This window comes from Phytophthora infestans, genomic scaffold (genome assembly GCF_000142945.1).
Source record: "Phytophthora infestans T30-4 supercont1.36 genomic scaffold, whole genome shotgun sequence".
In the NCBI taxonomy this organism is placed as follows: Eukaryota; Oomycota; class Peronosporomycetes; order Peronosporales; family Peronosporaceae; genus Phytophthora; species Phytophthora infestans.
Window position 1 is genome coordinate 1,136,968 of NW_003303723.1, and position 20,399 is coordinate 1,157,366.

Sequence of the window (20,399 nt, forward strand, 5' to 3'; positions counted from 1 at the left end):
GGCCCACTCGAAGGCCGTCCATGAACACAGTCATCTTGATGTGTTCATTGAGTGGGTTTCCCACTAGGGACGCCGTGAGCTCCCGTATCTCTTGCACATACTCGTGCAGTTCGCGTCTTCCTTGTTTACACGCGAGGAAGCGCGAACGCTGGCGGTACTCGTAGTTCGCCGGGAGGAACGCGGCTCGGAGCTGTTCGCACAGCTGAGCCCAGGATGTGAAACATCCAGGGGATGTCGCTTCCCGAGTGTACACCCAACTCTTAGCACGACCGCTAAGGTTGGAGAGTGCAAAAGCAACACGCAGTTGCTCGGTCGAGATCAGAGCCGCGTCCATCGCGAGCTCTACTTTCGGACCCAGAAGTGAAGGTTCTCGCCTTCCTTCTTTTCATACGGCTTTACCTTCAGCCGTATTGGCTTCGGGTGAGGCGGATTTGCTTCCGCCGCCGGAGCCTGCAGGTTCTCCCGCACATGCGCGATGAGGCCCTGCTCGTACGCGTCGAATGCATTGACGCGCTCGAGCTGCTCAGCCGGTGTTGATACCACCAGGCTCTGCAGGGCCTCCATCCCGAAGATGCCTGCCATCTTCCGAACCGACTCGAACTGAGAGTCGTTCATATGGGAGAAGTCGTTCCTATCCATGGCAACGAACTTCGGAGGTTCAGGTAGTCTACCCGCGATGGCGTGGATTGACTACAAGTGCTACCAAGTGTGACGGGGTCACACAGCACCTTGCGCTAGAGGAAGTTATCTTCCGAGAGTATACAAACTCTCAGTGAACGGCAGTTCACAGGTCCCCTCTTTAATTAAAGAGAGCGAAGTGACCTAAATAAGGTAGATTGTAAACTGAGTATATTTATAGGTAGGTTAAGTTTGTGGTTAATACAAACTATCAGTTACCTATAGAAATGCAATGTCATTTAACCAATGGTTGGTTTTGAATGACCTTGGTACCTTGTACCAAATATCCCGGAGTATGACATGTCATACTCCTGAAGTGTGAAGTGTCACACTTCATGTAACCAGGGTACACTTAGTGCTACGTACCCCGTTACATAACAGGTGAACAATGCTAGAACAACAGATTATAATTAGCACCCGTCGTACAGCTAACAACAATGAGGAGCACACGGAGCTGTATAAAGCCCCCCCCCACACGCACACACCCGCGGAGCGTAACCCGAACGTATCTTCCTTGTACTTGACTGTGTCGTGCATCTCCACAATGTCCAAATTTAGTCTTCGACAAATTAACTTCACGGTAATGTCCGTGACAATAACCCATCTTCTGAAGAAGCCTTCCTTCAACCTCTAAAGTTGTTTTTACGTCGAATCTACGAACCACGCACTTGATCTTGGGAAGAAATGGGTTCGTCAAATCCACAAAAAAAAATTGGGATAGAATACGCACAGAATAGCAGGGATGAAGTAGGTGTGTCGACATTGAAATCTTGTCGGTACGGAAGGCAAATGTCACTGTCAATTGGAATCACCGGCGATGCAGAGGCAACAGCGATGCCACTAGCATCACAGTACACGCATTTTTCGTCAGTCAACTTGTGTGTCGAGCGGAGACTTTGCCAAGTAATTATGTGATAAAGGCTGCTATTGTCCCCAAGCAGAAAGAGCGAGCCTGAAGCTTATCATCACAAGGTGCTCGCTGTGCGTATTTATTCGACGATGAGCTTTTTTTGTTATGATAAGGTTGAACAGTACAACCAGGTTCGCCAGCTATCTCTCCGAAAAAAAAATGTTTTATGGTGTGCTATAATATGCAATTCTTGTTATAAGGCGATAGGTTTGTGATGATGTTCCTGCGTGTGCGATGAATCTTCCTCGGGTATACACTTGGTACAGTATCAATGCCCCCTCGTGTTTGGCTTGTGTTGAGGCCTCTCCACTGGGAAACTTCAGTTATTCGCTTCCAGAATTGGTGCCTGGTGGAGGGTAGTCACCTGGTGTGCCCTCATTTTTCGGTGGCTTTCCGTTGCGTGGGGTCGAAGGCTTTTCTCCGGCATTCGGCGGAGGAGGAAATTGCCAGCCACCACTACCATTATCATGTCTCGATCCAGCATCACTGCCACGAGGTGGCGTGCCGGGGTGGTGGTGTCCTGAAGTTTTGTTGTGTAGGTCTCTCCCCGCCAATTTATCTTTGGGCATGCCGTTACCACGAAGATGGCCATCGTGGCCAAAAGCGGTGTCGTTATCCTTGTGGAACGCACCATGACCCGGCATTTCACCGACTTTTGGAGGATGAGGGAAGCGACCCCCAAAGCTTCCACTGCTGTTCCGGCGTAGACCGCCATCGTCGCTTCCATTGAATTGTTGATCACCACTTCCTGCATAATGAGGTGGGTGGTGGTGGTGTCCTCCGTGGGGGTTATCACCTTGTTTACTACCGGCAGGTGGAGCGAAGTCCCGGCTGAAATCGTGGGGTGGGGACGGCTCATCGCCCGCAGAGTGCGTGGTCACTAGAGACCGCGACTCGGAAGCGTCTTGGGCGATAACCACTACTGCAGCCATTGCCGTGACGATGGCTGATATCAGCTTGACCATGATGCTGCTGGAGGTTGATTGTTGAGAAGAGGCAAGTGTCTGGAGTCGTGAGAATCGAAGAATGAGTGGAGAAACACAACGAGTTGAAAATTGTTTTGCAGGATGCTTGGACGTTGATCAGATCGATCGCTCGGATAGCAGAGGAATGCAAACGCCAATGTCGATCTCCGTTTCGAACACCGTTATTGTCCACTGATCCGCCGATAATACATTTGTTAGAAATGGAAGATGCAAACCTGTCTGACTGTCTTAGCTTCGCGAGTGGGGCGTAGGTCACGTTCTGGCCTGGGAAGTGTAGGCTTGTCCACCGACATGTTAGATGATGTCCCACGTCCGTGATGTATTATTATACTGGGCAACCGGCAACGAGGTAAAATGCGAATAGCAAAGATAAAGGAAGACAAAAAGGCAGAGGCAGCAGCTAAGCGACATCATTAGTACTGTATGGCCGACGTGAATGCTCGTTGGTGCTGACAGCGATGCGTTCGTTTCTACCTTACAAATTAACGTTATACCGTGAAGAATCAGCAATGGAGGTATTATATAAGCTTAACTTAAAAGTATCCTTATTGGCTTTCGACAAGCGATCGGCGGTTGAAACATTTGCTTCTATTTCTGAAGTTAATGTAAGTGTGATTATTTTTAGAAATAGCTACATGAGAGTGTAGCCATTTCCTGCAAACTGAATCGCACTAAATGAGCCGTCGCTACCCATCTCAACGACTCACTAAAAATGCCACCGTTTGAATCACTCCGTCCCATTCCGGTACTAACATACGTAAGCGTTTGCAGAATTGCTTCACCATGAAGTGTGATGTTTGCGTATTTTCACGCTTCACAGAGCGACCAAACTTTTGATTCTCAGCGCTGTCGAAACGTCGATCGCTTTGCCCGAAGTTTGCAATTCCGAGCTCGTGCGACGCCAGTCCCGCCTCTAAAGATGTGGCGCCAACGTATTCGTTTCTGGCGATAACATTATTATCAATCGGCCCATGCTTGTCATCGAGCAGGTACCTATGGCATAGGCTCACATTGTTTATGCCGGGCTGACAATTTCAGGCTGAAATTCAGCGGATACTTTGGCCAAAAGTGCAGCTGAGCGACAGGCTGAGGTTCCATTGCAAAACAACATGGCTCACTTGCGTCTTGATTTGTCATTGTAGCCAATTGCACCAGATCAATCGAGCGAGAGCCGATCGCTTCAGATTGGGAGATATCACAGACTCCCGAGATATCATCCTCAGGCCAGTTGGGGGCATCGTCAAGCAGCTCTCAATAATAGGCTTGAGTCTAGCGGTGCATCGAGTGTATTTGTACTGAGGTTTTGCCCCATGCAGTTTGCGATTAGGTAGAAAGAAAGCATGATGTAGAGAGCGGAAAGCTCAGGCAAAACTAAAATTGAACCCATCAATCAAATTCCCAAATTTCTCAAAAAAATCCGGCCAGCTTTTGACCAACCAAAAGCGATCTTGTGCGTTTTAGCCAATGATCGATTGACGATACGGTCGCTTGTCCAACGTGGCTCCGGGAGTCTATCCAGCACGAAATTAGCCTTCGCTACTACACACACACGTTCAGCCACTGGCTGTACCTCTAAATACAAGCATCACTGCCGCAGCATGCCGCAATTTTGATCCTTTCAGAGTGCAGGGTGTTTGGCGTGCATGGAGGGGCGGAAAACCAATACGTGGTGGGTTGTCTCGCACGATTTTATTGGTCGAAAAGCATCCTGGCCTGGCTCTGGACACCAGCGCTGAATATTTCTGTGACCGTTTCCATATTGGAGCCCAGTGATTTGACAGCCGCCTTCTCCCTCTTTCGCACGCCCGGGCCAACAGTGCCGTCACAACGGGAAAACCCCCAGCGAAGAGAGGAAGGCACTGTTGGCATCGGAGCGTGTTTAGTGTCTAACCCCCTGTCGCTTTAACACCACTTTCCAACCCCCGCGTGGGTATTTCGGCAACCTTTTCCACACAGGTCCGAAAAGATACAAGTGCTTCGGCAACTGACAAACAATTGCCATGGCACAGCGCGGACCTTCGGGACATGGCGAGATGGACCGACGCCGGCGCGCCAGCTCCAATTACTTCGAGCTGGATGCCGATCGGCGCCGCAACAAGTCAGAGCGCTCAGAGCGCTTCAGTAAGCGCATGAACACGATGGATGTGACGCCCGCGAGCTTCAAGGGCGCCACACAGGATGACGAGGCGGCCGTAGACTACTGTTGCGAGTTCCTCAAGACTAAGTTCGGGTTCCAAGAGGGATCCGTGAGCAACCAGCGCGAGCACGTGCTGCTACTGTTGGCGAATGGCAAGGCGCGTTGTCTGCCGAGCGACCCGGCGGACCATCACCTTGTCCAATTGGCCAATAAGCTTTTCAGCAACTACCGATCGTGGTGCAAATTTATCCACACGAGTCCGGTGACGTATTCTGGCAGTGGCATTCCGCACTCGACACCGTCTGGCAATTTGCATATGGACGTGATGCTTTATTTCCTTATTTGGGGTGAAGCGGCAAATGTGCGACACATTCCAGAGTGCGTCTGTTATTTGCATCATCAGATGCTGACCCTGGTCAACGCCGACCCACAGGGGCACGAGCAACAACCCGAAGGCTGGTACCTCGATCAGGTGATCCGCCCCATTTGGCGCGAGGCCAGCAACATGAAGCGTCGCAACGCTTTGGGGAAACCCTTGGAGCACGTGAAAATCCGCAACTACGACGACATAAACGAGTATTTCTGGAAGCAACATTGTCTCAGCATCCCCGTGGCGCACGTGGGGAAGGAGCTGACGCAAAACCACGGCAAGACGTTTTACGAACACCGCAGTTTCCTCACGCTGATACTGAACTACTACCGTATTTTTCAGTTCAACATGATGTTTCTGGTGCTCTTGACGGTTTTGGCATTTGCCGTCACCATCTCCCCAGATGGCGGCAAAAGTGGGTGGGCTCAGTTCGGGCACATTGGCGACGTCGTGGAGCCATATACCACTCGCGACTTGAAAATTGCCGCTGTTGCCATCCCTTTCAGTCTCAGTCTGATGGCCTTTCTCAAGTGCGTCATGGAAGTTTGCCACGGTTGGCATTTGCTGATTTCCAAGGAGAGCTCGGCCACCAGCTCGCGCTCTTTCACATACGGGACGGCGTTGGCCACTCGTATCCTTTGGAACGGAGGCTTTGCCATCTTGTTTGGCATCACGATCTACGTGCCTCTGAATGAGAACAAAGACACGACGTTGCTGGATAATTTGTACCCATTGTGTGGCGCGTACATTCTCCCCGGGTTGCTGGTGTTGCTGACGCAAGCCTTTGCACCGCAAGTTATTAATGGCACATTTGCCGCAAAGTTTGTGCGTGAGGGGGAAAGTTGCTATGTGGGTCAAGACATGACGCCGCCCTTCTCGTTCCGAGTCAAGTACATTGTGTTCTGGCTGCTGCTGTGGGTCGTGGAGGCCATCACGTCGTACTTTATCCTGGTGCGTCCGTTGATCCTACCGACGTTGAGTATCTACGACATGACTCTGGACTACCAGAACTCGCTGGTGTCTTTCCACAATATTGGCATAATCATCGCCCTGTGGCTTCCTGTGGTGTTTATTTTCAACTACGCCACGCAGATTTACTTCACTGTCTTCCAAGCTTTACTCGGTGGCTTCCAGGGCATCCTCATGAAGACGGGGGAGATCCGTGGAGCGAAGGAGATGACCAAGGCGTTTCGTGTGGCTCCGCAGTTGTTCGACCAGAAGGTGGTCACGCTTCTTGCGCACTCTAGTGATGCCACAGCTAGCGGTACCGACTCGACACGTGCCAGTGCGCTCGCTGCAGCTTACGAATCGCAGATGATGCTGCGCTTTGTGGTCGTGTGGAATGAGATCGTCAATTCCTTCCGTGAAGGCGATCTATTGGACGATAAAGAGGCAGCCATTCTGCAGTATGATATCCGTAGCACTGGCGAAGTGTTTGAGCCTGTATTCCTGTCTGCTGGCAAACTGACAGAGGCGATGGGGCTGGCTATCAAGACGGCAAAAGACGGCAAAGGAGAGTCGCAACTGCGTGTCACGCTAGTGGAGAATGACTGTCTGTCAGCCATCCGGTCGTTCTTTACAGCCAGCATGTACGTGATCACTGCGTTGTTCGGCAACGACGACGCCGACGTGGTGGACGGCTTCCGTATGATGGAGGAGATCGCGTCCAGTGGAGGGTTCCTCAAGTCGTTCAACGTCCGTGAGCTGGCTAGTCTTCGTGTGGCGGCAGTGGATCTTCTGGAGGAGATTCTGGACTTGCCCGACCCGGACGCGCAGTCGCAACACATTCCCGATGCACGCGTGCACTCGATGGGTGTGATTCGCAACTTTGTAGCCAAGATGGAGGCGTTTCTCAACGGCGTGCAGTCGTTTTGCGTGGATCCGGCGCTGCAACGCAAATTCAGCAACTCGAAGTTCTGTTCCAGTGCCAATGGCTACATGTTTGCATCTCGCGGACTCGTCAACTTGTTCTGTAGTGACACGGCCATGGGGGCAGCCACACGCGCGTGTCTGCTGCTGTCGCTGGACCGCTCCGAGGCCATGCCGCGCACCACCGAGGCGCAGCGTCGTCTGGGATTCTTCATGAAGTCGTTGGTCATGGACATCCCGCAACTGCGCTCTATCAAGGAGATGCGCAGCTTCTCGGTCGTCACGCCGTTCTACGCCGAGACGGTGTTGTTCTCGCTCAAAGACTTGAACGATCCGCTGGTGAACCACCCGATCTTCCAGCAGGTCGAGGAGGACGGCAAGAACCTGACGATCCTCAAGTATCTGACTAAAATTCATCAAGAAGAATGGGATAATTTCCTGGAGCGTGTGGACGTGAGCTCGGCCGAGGAAGCGCAGAAGAACCACCCGGAAGAGATCCGTTTGTGGGCCTCGTATCGCGGCCAGACGTTGGCGCGTACCGTGCAAGGTATGATGATGTACGAGGACGCGATCAAGATCTTGCATTGGCTGGAGATCGGCTCGAGTCCAGGCAAGTCGGCGGAGCAGAAGCAGAGCCAGTTGCAAGACATGGTGCGGCTCAAGTTCTCGTACATCTGTGCGTGTCAAGTATACGGTAAGCACCGCGCAGAGGGCAAAACGCAAGCGGCAGACATCGACTACTTGCTGCGGGAATACCCGAACTTGCGTGTGGCGTATGTGGACACGGTGGAGCACCAAGACGGCGAGAAATCGTTCGACACGGTGCTGATCAAGAGCGAAGCCGACGAGATCGTCGAAGTGTACCGCTACTCGCTCCCTGGAGACCCTATCTTGGGAGAAGGCAAGCCGGAGAATCAGAACAACGCCATCCCATTCACACGTGGAGAGTTTGTGCAGACGATCGATATGAACCAGCAACATTACTTTGAAGAGTGTCTGAAGATGCCTCAGCTGCTGTGCACGGCCGACCTGCATCCGTCCAAGAAGCCTGTGTCGATTATCGGCATGCGCGAGCACATTTTCACGGGTAATGCCAGCTCTCTGGCCAAGTTCAAGACGTGGCAGGAGCTCGTGTTCGTGACGCTGTCGCAGCGTGTGCTGGCCGACCCGCTGTACGTGCGTATGCACTATGGCCACCCGGATGTGTTCGATAAAGTGCTGGCGATCACACGCGGAGGCGTGTCCAAGGCGTCCAAGGGCATCAACTTGTCGGAGGACGTGTTCGCTGGGTTCAACTGTACGCTACGAGGCGGCGTGGTCACGCACGTCGAGTTCATGCAGTGTGGTAAAGGCCGCGACGTGGCGTTGTCCCAGATCTCGATGTTTGAAGGCAAATTGGCCAATGGAGCGGGAGAAACGTCGCTGGCGCGTGAGGCGCATCGCATGGGTCAGTTCATGGACTTTTTCCGCCTGAACTCCATGTATTACTCGCACACGGGCTTCTACTATGCCACGTGGATGACGATCGTGACGACGTTTGTGTACATGTACTGTAAAGTGTACATTGCGCTGTCGGGCGTGCAGACGCAGATCGTGTACAACATGAACACGACGCAGGTGATCATGGACAATTCGGAGCTGTACGGCTTCGACGACCGCGTGTACAAGGACATGGACTCGGTGTACAACACGCAGTACTACATCCAAGCTGGTCTGTTCCTGTCACTGCCGCTGATCTGCGTGTACTTTGCCGAGATGGGGCTGCGTCGTGGTCTCGTCCAGTTCCTGGAGATGGTGTTTACTGCGGGTCCTGCGTTCTTTATCTTCCAACTGGGCACGACGATGCATTTCTTCGACAATAATTTGCTGCATGGCGAAGCGCAGTACAAGGCGACTGGACGTGGCTTCAAGATCACGCGCGAGACGTTCGTGTTGCTGTACAAGGCGTACGCGCCGAGTCACTATCGTAAGGCTATGGAGCTGATCGGTTTGTGTCTCGTGTACTTGGCGTTCGGCACGTTCAACATCTGCGACTTGGACGTCGCCGGAGAAGAGAACTCGTTCGCGTTTGAGTACTGTCAGACGTCGCAGAGCTTTGGCGTGCAGACGTTTGCGATCTGGGTGATTGCTGTGGTCTGGCTCGTGTCTCCGTACATCTTCAACACGGACGGACTGGACTGGGAGAAGACGAAAGCGGACGTGACGGCGTGGGCCAAGTGGATGTACGCGGCGGAAGATTACCAGGACGAAGACACGGTGATGGTGGGCGGCTGGATCGGCTGGTGGAAAGGAGAGCTCAAACTGTACCACAACACGCGGCCGATTGCTCGGTTCACGGTCATTCTGCGCGAGTGTCGTCACTTCTTGCTCATGTGGTACGTCGTGGCGCTGGAGTGGGAGATCTTGACTGTGGGCTTGGTGTTTGGCGCCGCGGTGGTCACGGTACTCGCCATGGGACTCTTTGGCGCGGTCGGGAACACGATGCGCTCGGTCAACTCTTCGGTTCGTGCGATCATGTACACGGGCTTAGTGGCGCTAGCGACGATCGTGTTCTTCGTCATGACGGTCGCTATCTTCGACTTGAGCTTTACACGAACCATCTCGCTGTTCTTCGGATACATGGCAGCGCTGTATGGTATCAACGAGATGGCGCGTATGTACAGCTTCGCCAACTCGTCGATCGCCACCGTGGGCATGTTCCAGCAGCTGGCGTTCTTCTTCGACTTTGTGTTCTCTGTGGCCATGATCATCCCGTTGCTCGTCATGTCGGCTATCCCGTTTTTGAACATTATCCAGACGCGTATGATGTACAACAAGGGTTTCTCGGAGGTCGTGTCGGCGTCGTCACAGTACGCGTTCTCGTTGGCTGCGTTCATGGGCGTGCTGGGAGGTATGGGATGTGGTTGGTTGTTCCACTTGTTCACGACGCTAGAGAGCACAGCGGGCTTCTTGAGTTACGTGACCACGTACGATCTCCTGGACGGGAATGTGGGCGATGGATCGGTCACGTACGCCTTCTACTTTGCGTGTATGGTGGGCGCGTTTGTGGCCGGCTTCTTGAACTACTTTATCGGCCGTCGCTTGTCGATTGTTCTCGGTGGATTGTTGACGGTTCTGGGTATGCTGGGCGTCAGTGCAGTGCAGTCGGGCGGCGAGGGCTTCTTGATGCCTGGTATCTGCTTGCTGGGAGGCTCGGTGGGCGTGCTTCTACCTACGTTAGCCGTGTACATCTACGAGATTTCGACGCGCGATATGCGTGGCAAAGCGCTGCTTCTACTGGGCAGTGGCTTCATTCTTGGCATCCTATTCGCGGCGTGGTTCTCATCGTCGTCCAATGAAGTGGGCTGGGTGTGGCAAGTGTTCATTGCGACGATTATCCTGTCGATCATGACGCCCGCCGTCTACATTTTCCCGGAGAGTCCGTACTGGGTGTACATGCGTGAAGGTCTGGAGTCGTGTGAGCGCTGCTTGGCGGTCTTACGACGCAAAGAGGGCGTGTCCGAGGAGCTGCGTATGATCCGCGACGAAGAAGCGGGTAGTGACGACGCGAGTGCGAGCGGCGGCACGTCGTTCCTTAAGTTCGTCATGGGTTTGTTCCTCATGCTGGTGTCCAGTATCTTTCTCGGCTGTGTCAACATGTACCTGTCGGACAAGCTCCGCGGCATTGAAGACGCGACCTACATGTTCGTCAACTGTATGGGGCTGCAGCTCCTGGGCGCCATGTTTTCGTTCTTCTTCATGGATCGGATCGACCACAAGCGCATCTTGTTCTGCACCTTGTTGCCGATGGCCGGCCTGGTGTTCGTGCTGGGACTGAACGACAAGTCGGAGTTTGTGACTGGAGACAGCGAGTACTTGATGCTTCAGATTGTGGGTTTGTTGCTGTATTTCTTTGCGGGTCTCGGCATCACGTCGGTGCCCTGGGTGTCGTGCGTCGGGCTGTTCACGACCAAGCAACGCGCGATCTACGTGACGGTCTACTTTATGGTGTTCTTCCTGTTGCCTGTGTGTGCCACATATATCCGTTCCAACGAGTCGATGAGTGGCGACGAGTATCTGTACTTGTTCACGTTAAGTGGCTGCTGTGTGGTGTCCATGGCGCTGCTGTTCACGGTGGGGACACTCAAGAACGGAATGGTGTGCACCAAGGGCGAGATGGAGGCCGAACGGGCGCGTATGCGTCGTATCCGCGCGTCTCGTCGCAGTGCTCGCACTCCTGGCAGCGCGCGATCAAGGAACTTCAGTCGCTCGCGAGCAAAGTCGCACTCGAACTACCAAATGTTCGAGTCGCCTGCTGGTAGTGCGCCGTAGATTTGACTGTCGAGGCTGTGGCAAGATGCCCAGTGTACTCTATTGGAGTGGTGGGGCGTCAAGACAGACGTCTAGTTGACATGCATCTTGCTTTTTTTTTTACTTTACATAATCGTTAATCCAATGTACGTTTTTCCATATTTTTAAGTGGCTCGATCATTACGACTCCGGGCACGGGATCGTCTGTGTGATGTGTCGTCACTTGTGATAAGGATGTGAAAACGCTGTGTTGCTCGTCCAGTTCAGCTTGAGCTCACCAAGTTGCTGAAAACAATGAAGCAACAAACTGAACTTTTGCAAGTTACAACTTGTAACTTACAAGAGTTGCAACATGCACCTTTGCTATAAGGATAAGAATGTATCTTTATCAAAGGTTGCCAAAACTTATATTGCTGCACTGAACTTGTGCTGATTTTTTCTCCTTACGCCGCTTTTAAATTATGAATACTCCTACAACAGTTGGACCAACTAACTTATCACAAGCACGGAGAAAAGGAGGAAGCCACTTCCAGTCCAAAGTGTATCCATGAGAGCATTTTTCACTTCCATCCGGTGACCTCGAGCTCTCCACCTCCTTACTCCAATTTTGATACTTGGATACTCGAATTATCGACCGTAGCCTTCATGCAGCTACGCGTCGGGGAGATCCGTAAAAGCTTCACAAATCCGCAGATACTTCCGAGATAGTTGGCAACGCTCGTTCCTTAGTTGCACTCACACGTTGCGCCTTCCTGGGCGCGTCACAAGTTCCCGAGCGTTTGCGTTTCATCGCACTTGGTCTTTGTATCGTTTCCTGCGCTCTATCCGAGACAGGCTTCGAGATTCAATCGCTATTGGCCAATTCTGTCCTCCGAAGGTCCTCACGGACCCTCACAGCGTCTGAGTTCGGGTCCTCCATGTCTGTTTCTTCTTGATCCGGAATAATCTCAGGTGGTTGGCCACAAAAGTGAACACGTTTGGGCTCGCCCTGTTGCTCATCCGTGGGATCGTCACAGTACACACTGAGGTCCGCCGTGCTGCCACTTTGGTCGGACGAGCCGGAAGCCTGCGAGTTGCCTGATTGTCCACGCGAACGCTTCCGTACTGGTCCAATACCTGCAAGTCCCAGCAGCTGAACGCCGTCCGCACTTCCTCTCCGATCACACTCTGGAGCCATCAACATGGGTGCATCCTGATCAGGTGCATGGAGTTCGGGGACCTGACAGATTGGCGCCATTGGGAACATGGGAGGCATACTGCGTCGTGTTGGCGAGAGCTCCAAGCGATGCGTAATCTGAGAGTTAAGCATCGTGTTCTGTTGCAGTTGCATCTCGTCAGGTGGCAACCCCACGCGGTTGCTGATAATTTCTTCAATTTGCTCACGAGAATCAAACGACTACAAATTTTTTTAAAAATTAGTGAAAAAAGTATTCATGATAAGAAATAAAAAAATATAATACTTACTTTGAACGTGTACGAACGAGAAGATGCCCCAAATTTCAGCACCGAACCATGCGCCACGAGAGTCGGCTGCAGCGCTGTCAGTCTTAAACCGTCCACGAACGTTCCGTGAGCAGATCCAAGGTCCACCAGGTACGTCGCGCCTTTCTCATGGTGTACCATGGTCGCATGGAGTCTCGAGATGGAGCAGTGACTAAGTACGAGATCACACACCGCTGCGTTCCGTCCAATAAGATAAAACGCTTTCTGGTCCACCGTGTGCTGTAACAAATAAATAACCTATTAGCTTTTAATTATAAACTCAAACGGACTCAGTTGCATTTCCTCACCGTGGCAATGAGCACGTGGTCTTTATACACGTCTAGCAACGAAATTGTTCTTGGTGGTTTGTGTAAACACCTGTGGCAACAGTAAAATATGAAACATTTTGAGTCCAACTGAAGCGGAAAAATTCGTGGGAGATGAGAGGAAAAGTGTCTCCTACTTACCATGTCGGAGGGGGAAATGGCACCGTGGGCGGGTCGATGGGGTCCAGGAACTTGGGCTGCGCCACGAACGTGTCGAGGTGGAGTCTCGGGAGCTGCAGCGCCTGTTCCATGCTGTCGCTCGAGCTGTTCTTACTGTTGCCGGGACTGGGGCGAAAGTTGCAGTGGCGAGTGCGAACGAAACCCTTGCCCTCGATTGTTGCGTCGGCAATGAGGGGGGAAACGGAAAGCCACGGCACGAGCGACGACACGACGGTTGCCTTTGCCTCTTGCCTTCCTTTATCTTCTGCCGAGTCGCGCGCAACAAGCGGACGAACAGAGTGTTGGCTTGCCTCAACCGAGTCACTTGCGCTCCCCGATGGTACTGTCACGACCGGACACTCTTGGCACGTCCTGGCTTTACGCAGGCAGAGAGACCCACGATGTGACGCAATTGGTCCGAACGCATGGAGCCAGACCGAGCTTCGGGTGACGAGGATTTTAACCAATTGAAGAGGGTACTGTGAAGCAGGTCGGACTATTGGTGGAAAAGCCGATCAACTTTTTCAGCCACTACGCTGACCAAGGATGGAAGAGTACGTTATCGCGGCGTCGTGCTTGTTGCTCGTTCACTGATCGTTTCGGCGCCTTTATCTCCGATTGAAGGACACACGCGGACCGCCAGAGGCTGGATGAGGAGGCCAAGGCACGCATCAGTGAGCGTCTGGTACAGAGCGGCGAGAAGGAGCGACTAAAGGAGCTGCTGCGACATAAGCTGGTCGAGTGCGGCTGGCGCGATGAGATGAAGCTGCACTGCAAAGGTTGGCTCAGTAGTTGCGGGATCTTGAAGTGTGTAGTTGCTGATAACGCTGCTTAACGGACACGTAGATGTGATCCGGAATAAGGGCATCGATCAAGTGACTGTGGAAGATCTGATCGAGGAAATTACACCCAAAGGAAGAGGTGCGGCTGTTAAGCGGGGATGGGAATTGGGTGAGATATTGAGAAAAATTGCTTGTTTGTCATCATTGTATGGAGGATAGCTTCGGTGCCTAAGGAGGTCAAGGATGATCTACTGGAGAAGATAAAAGCTTTTATTGAGAAGGAGGCGGATTTTAAGACGTTTATAGCCAAAGCCTAGAACTGAAGGTGCTCAATGAAGTTAACTCCAGTAGGTGAAGCCACGAGAGTGGACATGAATTACAATATCAGACACAGACACCTACATCAGGCAGAAAAATCCAGCAGGAACAGACTCAGAGATTCACTGACAGCATGTCACCACGTGGGTTGCCGTTCTTTCGCGCTTTGTCACTAATCTGAAGAATAAAGTCACAATTGATTTTAATGTATCTACATCATATTAAGTCCACCACATAAAGGTTTCCTATTGTGCGGCTGCCACTCACTCGTGCAACAAGCTAAAGCTCGGACGAACATGGTGGTGAGACTGCGCCTGGCCCGCTGGGGACGTAAGGATCTGCCTTTCTACCGCATCGTGGCGGCAGACGCTCGTGCTCCGCGCGATGGCAAGCACCTGGAGATCGTACGTTTGGGTTGCGTCATCTTTCGCTATTATTCATTCATTTACCACAAAAAGCAGCAAAGTTTCTGACAATTGCAACTTGCCACTTTAAACAGCTTGGGACGTTCAACCCAATTGCTGCTGGCGATGGTGTGAAGGAACTTCGTGTGAACAGTCAGCGTGTGCGCTACTGGATGTCAGTGGGTGCACAGCCTTCCGACCGTGTGGCACACCTTCTGGGTCTTGCTAACGTGCTGCCCATGCCGCCTACTCGTCAGTACACCAAGAAGAATGTGCCCAAGAAGGACCGCGAGTAGACACCAGCACAGGATAAAGGCAGCTTAAGTGTAGGGAGTAGACGGAGATACATATTTTTCACATGAAATCTTGCTCTCATGTTGGCCAAATGTTGGCCTCTTGATAATTGCCATGACAATCACTCTGACGCAACTGATTAGACAGTGAAAATGCAACTTTTCTATTGGAAATGCAAATGCAACAGTGGTGCAGCCTACTTCCTGGGGGTACGCGCTCGAGGAGCAGGTCCACGAGCGGAGCCTCCGCCCTTGAGCATGTTGCCGCCCTTGCGCACTTGCTGGTTGAACGTGGCGTTCTGTTCCTCAAGCCAGCGACGGATCTCCTTCTGTTTCTCCTCCTTGGCAGCCAGACGCGCCTCTTCTTCCTTTTGCTTCTCGCGGTGGATAAACTCAGCGTCACGACGAAGTTCACGCGCAGCTCCCTTGCGGGCACGTTTGACTTGGCGTTGCAGCTGCTTAAGTTGCGCAGTGTCCTTCGGCGCCGTCTTGTCCTTACGCACCGTGTAATTCTCATCAAAGTGTGGCGCAAACGTCGGCAACGTCGAAGGTGCAAAACTCTGCAGTCGGAGCGGGCGACGAGCGTCCCAGCAAGCCTCGAGACGAGTATGAAGCTTGGAGATCACAGCGTTGACCTCCGATACTTTATTGTTCTCCAGTTGCTTCACAATTGCATGCAACAACAGGTAGAGCGGGTAGAAAAGCTCGTCAAAGGACGGCAACGACGCGTACTGAGCCGACGCAGCGTCCAGTAGAGCCAGTAGAGCGCTCAACACTTGAACACCGTTGCAAGACGAGCTTCCAGCCAATGACAGACGTGGTAGAGCAGGCATCTTGCCCTCCTTTTGAGCTGCTACCCACTCCAACAAGTCGCGACGTAGCCAGTGCGTTGAGTTCTCGTCACTTGACGTCACAAAGGCACGTAGAATACGCGTCAGGAAGCTCACGACTTCAGGCATGAAGCGTTCCTTACCGCGTGTCATATCCAGAGACAACGACGCCGTAAACAGCGCTTGCGTAGCCTCTTGTGGCGAAGTGACAGAGCCACGAGCCAAGCTCTCGCCCAGTAACGTCTCCATAGGAGACACCACGTTGTGTCGTAAGTCCGACGTGGGGAAAACTGACGTTAGGGCCTTGAACAGAAGCAACTCCGGTAGTGTGGGCCACGCAGACGTCGACGCACGCTTGTGCAGCCGCTTAAAGAGCTGAGCTAGCAGCTCCCGCACCACAATACCCGCCGTATCGCCCATCTGTTGAGCCAAAGTGTACATGTTCTTGGCTAGCGCGTCCAACTGCAAATGATACGGTTAAAAATTACAAAAAAAAGCAACCACGCAAAGTATTGACGTACATCGTGCTTGTGTCCGGCGTATCGCGCCGCGAAGATGAGGAGCTGACGCACTAGGACGGCGAAGAAGCGCTTCATCTTGTTCTTGTTCTCCACACTAAGGCGCGGGTTGTAGTACGTCACGATACGCTCCAAGATAAGGCCTCGCTTCTCAGGAGAGTTACGTGCGTGTTGCTTAAACAGCGACGCCAGCTCTTCAGGAGATTCGGGACATTCAAACACGAACGGAAGCTCAGCAGCAGCCTCCTCGGCGTCCTGTTGGCGCTTCAGTTTGTCCGATTCGTCGTCACTGTCCTCGTCCTTGTCTTCTTCCGGTTCTTCTTCTTTCTTCTCTTCCTTGTCATCATCTGATTCCGCCTCAGAATCAGATTCTGATTCCTCGTCACTCTCCTCTTCGTCGTTGTCTTCCTCTTCAGCCTCTTCAGCGGCAAAACGCTCATCCACGGCGTAGCCATCTGTGAGATCGTCATCGGTAGGCGGCATCATGATCAGCTGCGGGGTCTTTTTCTTGCTCTTCTTGCCTTTCTTCCGCTTCCCGTCACTGTCACTGTCACTCTCTTCATCTGCGCCATTCATACGCGCCACACGCTTCTTTTCCAGCTCTGCCAGTCGATCGCGCTCCTTTGCAGCAGCTTCTTCCGGCGACATGCGACGCTCCGTGGCCTTGGCTTTAGCCTCAAAGGCAAACTCTCGCGTGAGCTTGTCAAAGTCATCCATGGGCTCTTTCGGCAACAATTCCTTGCCATTCGCACGTGTGGGACGGAATTCCAGCAGCCCACGGACATCTGCGAAGCCCTCGTCCAATTTATCGGTCGCATCCTCCTGCGAGCTCTTGTTCTTCTGACGCTCCGCCTTGTACAGTTTGGCCTTCATCATCACCTCATGCATCACCTCTTTATGCGTCTTTCTCTTGCCATCTCCCTCGTCGTTATCTCCTTTGCCACCTCCGAAGTGGAGCTGGTTGACGATGTCTCTGTCCATCTTCCTGCCTTCCGCTGAGTCGTCCTCGTCGTCTAATGGGCCGTCGGCATTGAGCTGGTCATAGTCGTCGTCGGTGATCTTGGCGCCTTTATGCGTTAGAAACAGCGCGTCGTCGTCATCTTGCTCCGAGTCGGAGTCGTGTAGCGCAAAGGCGGACGCGTTGCGCAGCTTGCGCTTGCGTTCGGTCTGGAAACGTGCCATCATTTTGTCCTCCATGGACAATGTGGGGTCCTGTTCGCCCAGACGCTTGTCTTTGAACACGTTGCTCTTGTTACGAGCATTAAACTCGGCACCTAGTGTCTTACGGCGCTTACGCTCGGCCTCGGCGCGTGCTGCTGCTACATTACGGCCTGCGCCTTTGACGCGACGTCCGATAACCTCGTGCTTTTGCTTGCTGGCATTGCCACGCACGTCGAATGGATTGCTGCCTTTGGAGCTGCTGGCGCGCACGAAGCCGTGCTTCTGCTTCTTGACAGAGACCTTCTTGCCGCCGCCTTTCTTGAACGCCATGGCTGCAGCAACGTTTTTGGGTGGTTCGTAGTTAAGGGGTACGAAAGGGGGTACAATGATAGCCCCGTTTTTCTTTGGAAAGTAACCTGGTTCTACAACATAATTTTATTTGAAACTTGAAGATAAAAATATTGTGAGTTCTTCAGTAAGCTTAAAAGAAAGGCAGTCGTTATATCACCCGAATGGCAACATGCTTTAGGATTTGCACACACCCGAGTGCGCCCGAATGTGTCCGAGCTACCCGAATGGGGGCATTCGATGTATACATGCGAATCATGTATAGCTGGATAAATAGTTCAGTGAAGTGTAGCCAAGTTCAATGACATCCCAGGCAGTGTCAGAGTAAAATGCATCAGAAATGTAAAGTCTCATATTATGCCGAAGAAACTTACACAGACATACAGAGGTACCGGTATCGTAGAAGCTGCAACCTTTGCTTGTTCACATATCCCACGTCAGAAGCTCCCGTAAAGGCTTCGAATGCCAAGAGAACGTAAATGCCACAATTGTAGTTGTCGGTCTGGATACCAATGCTCGATACGTACGACTGGTGATGATACCTATCCTTCGGTATCGGTAGGACCCCCACCAATTTGTGCGCGATAGCTCGGACGCTGGCCGCATAGGATGATGACATCGGGTCGTAAGTGTATATGCTTTCGGTCGATAGGTCGATCATGATAGCGCACCAATGATTTCCATTACAATTGATGGGAACGAGCACCTTTTCGTCCGAAACCCCGGCGAAAAGAGACGCAAGGCCCTCCATGTCTGTAGTGTTTTTCCCGTTGACAACTACACCGACGTGGCTCGAATCAATGGTGACCACCCCTGGTGTGGACGCAAACATCACGTTCATCACCGCATACATGCACTCGTCCCCGAGTGACCCTCTGGCAGCAAGGTCTAGTAGATGTATCTGTGCTCCAATGTTAGTCTCACTAGCCTTATTTTGAGGTAGTACAGTGACAAGATGACGTACCGAGTCAGAGCGAATCTGTAGCTGCTTAAGCTTGCTTGGTATCTCATGGTCTGCTTCAATAGTGTAAGTCCGGGCTAAGCGGCTGGGTGAAGTCGATTCGGCTGATCCAGTTCAGCGTTTTGTCAATAGAGTCGAAGATTGTAATTGCGTGATGCCAACCTTTCATCATTCGTAATGTCGTTGTTGAGAACACACCCAGACTAATAATCTCGACCGATACGTCTCTCTCCGATAATCCAGACGTTTTGCGTTGAAGCGCGGAAACCTTCGCGTCACACTTTCTGAGTATGTCTTTGGAAAGCACTCGAGTCAGCAAACTTGAGTCTGTCAGCGTATTGCCTGCAGGGAGTTTGCTCGTCTGTCGGGCCACTGGGGGTTTAGGCTTAGTCCCAAATGTATACACTTGTAGTCGTCGAGCAAGTTCAGCGGAGGATGAATACGTAGCGTTCGTGGAAAGGCTTTCGCGAACAGACCGCAATCTTATTTGCAAGTCAAACAGCGTTGAATCTGCCTCTACACTCCGAATCAGCCTGTTTCGGTTTGCTTTCTTTGCTTTTGGCGTGACTTTAGGTCTCCCATGTTGACGCACTGGACTCGCAATTTCGAACTCCACATCTCTGTCTTCAATATCAACTGTAGATAATCTGGATGTAGTCACCTGTTGATCTCCTTCACTGACTTGAGCTACTGATGGTGCTTCATTGACTGGTTTTGATAGTGCAGAAATGCTATGTTCGGGCACAATCGGTCTCGGTTCAGGCACAGTTGGTCTCATATTAACCGCGGTTGTAGGTGGCTCCGGTTCACTTGGTTCTTGGATACATGCACTTGTTTTCGGGGCAGTCGGTTTCGATACACTCGCAGCTTGCTCGGGGATGATCAACCTTAAATCGGGCACAATCGGTCCTGCTTCGGGCACGGTTGGTCTTGATTCGGACAAAGTTGGTCTTGGTTGGGGCACAGTTGGGCATATGTCGGCTAGATCGTGAGTGTTGGCCTCCTCTGTGACACAGGAGGTCCTAGTCTTACTGCAATGATCGCCCACGGCAAGCAAGCTCTCTTCGGTATGCTCAATACCAGCTTGACCAAACTCACAGTCGCCACAATCATCCACATCGTCACCCGCACCTGTGGTCTTTGAAACCAGGATGGTAGGTCGTTCCGTTTCGGTTTGAAGAAGCCTCTCAAACTCCTTGTGCTTTATGATACGAGACACCGATTGGAGAAACTTCATTGCAAGCTGGTAGTCCTTCATGGCCATTGTGTCACTGATAGAGCTAGCTATCAAGTTTGCCTCCCGATATTTTCGGTTAGAGTCCCATGTGGAGCTCGCGTCTTCAGGGGCAGATACAATGGCAAACTTGGGCACGAGGACGTTCAGCCCAGGGTTGACAGCGGATCGGACCGTAGTTAGTAGCCACCGCTCGTTTAGCAATTGAGTCGCGATTACAGATTCCATCTTCATGTCTTTCCGTATGAAGAACACATGCCGGCAAGGAAGTAAGCGCGTCGCCATGAAGAGGCATGAGCACGTCCAACTATTCTTGTGGAACCGGTGTAACTGACTCGAGGCT

At 52.2% G+C, this 20,399-nt stretch overlaps 5 protein-coding genes across 5 annotated transcripts; 2 read left to right on the forward strand and 3 right to left on the reverse strand.

The window, feature by feature from the left end:
* Window positions 1–1,911: 1,911 nt before the first annotated feature.
* Window positions 1,912–3,886, reverse strand: PITG_14726 (uncharacterized protein; the record flags this gene model as incomplete). The annotated part of the gene is made up of 3 exons (XM_002898558.1): window positions 1,912–2,592; window positions 3,282–3,487; window positions 3,871–3,886. 3 exons carry the CDS (start codon window positions 3,884–3,886, stop codon window positions 1,912–1,914), a joined length of 903 nt encoding a protein of 300 aa, XP_002898604.1.
* A 688-nt stretch (window positions 3,887–4,574) lies between these two features.
* PITG_14727 (callose synthase, putative) lies at window positions 4,575–11,261 on the forward strand (the record flags this gene model as incomplete). Its single annotated transcript, XM_002898559.1, has 1 exon — window positions 4,575–11,261. The coding sequence occupies one exon, from the start codon at window positions 4,575–4,577 to the stop codon at window positions 11,259–11,261; it is 6,687 nt and encodes a 2,228-aa protein (XP_002898605.1).
* Window positions 11,262–12,084: 823 nt separating this feature from the next.
* Window positions 12,085–13,452, reverse strand: PITG_14728 (uncharacterized protein; the record flags this gene model as incomplete). Its single annotated transcript, XM_002898560.1, has 4 exons — window positions 12,085–12,636; window positions 12,705–12,962; window positions 13,031–13,100; window positions 13,190–13,452. 4 exons carry the CDS (start codon window positions 13,297–13,299, stop codon window positions 12,085–12,087), a joined length of 990 nt encoding a protein of 329 aa, XP_002898606.1.
* A 1,129-nt stretch (window positions 13,453–14,581) lies between these two features.
* Window positions 14,582–15,075, forward strand: PITG_14729 (30S ribosomal protein S16, putative; the record flags this gene model as incomplete). The annotated part of the gene is made up of 2 exons (XM_002898561.1): window positions 14,582–14,711; window positions 14,807–15,075. The coding sequence occupies 2 exons, from the start codon at window positions 14,604–14,606 to the stop codon at window positions 15,005–15,007; spliced, it is 309 nt and encodes a 102-aa protein (XP_002898607.1).
* A 126-nt stretch (window positions 15,076–15,201) lies between these two features.
* PITG_14730 (nucleolar protein, putative) lies at window positions 15,202–17,843 on the reverse strand (the record flags this gene model as incomplete). The annotated part of the gene is made up of 2 exons (XM_002898562.1): window positions 15,202–16,296; window positions 16,356–17,843. The coding sequence occupies 2 exons, from the start codon at window positions 17,841–17,843 to the stop codon at window positions 15,202–15,204; spliced, it is 2,583 nt and encodes an 860-aa protein (XP_002898608.1).
* Between the last annotated feature and the right edge of the window lie 2,556 nt (window positions 17,844–20,399).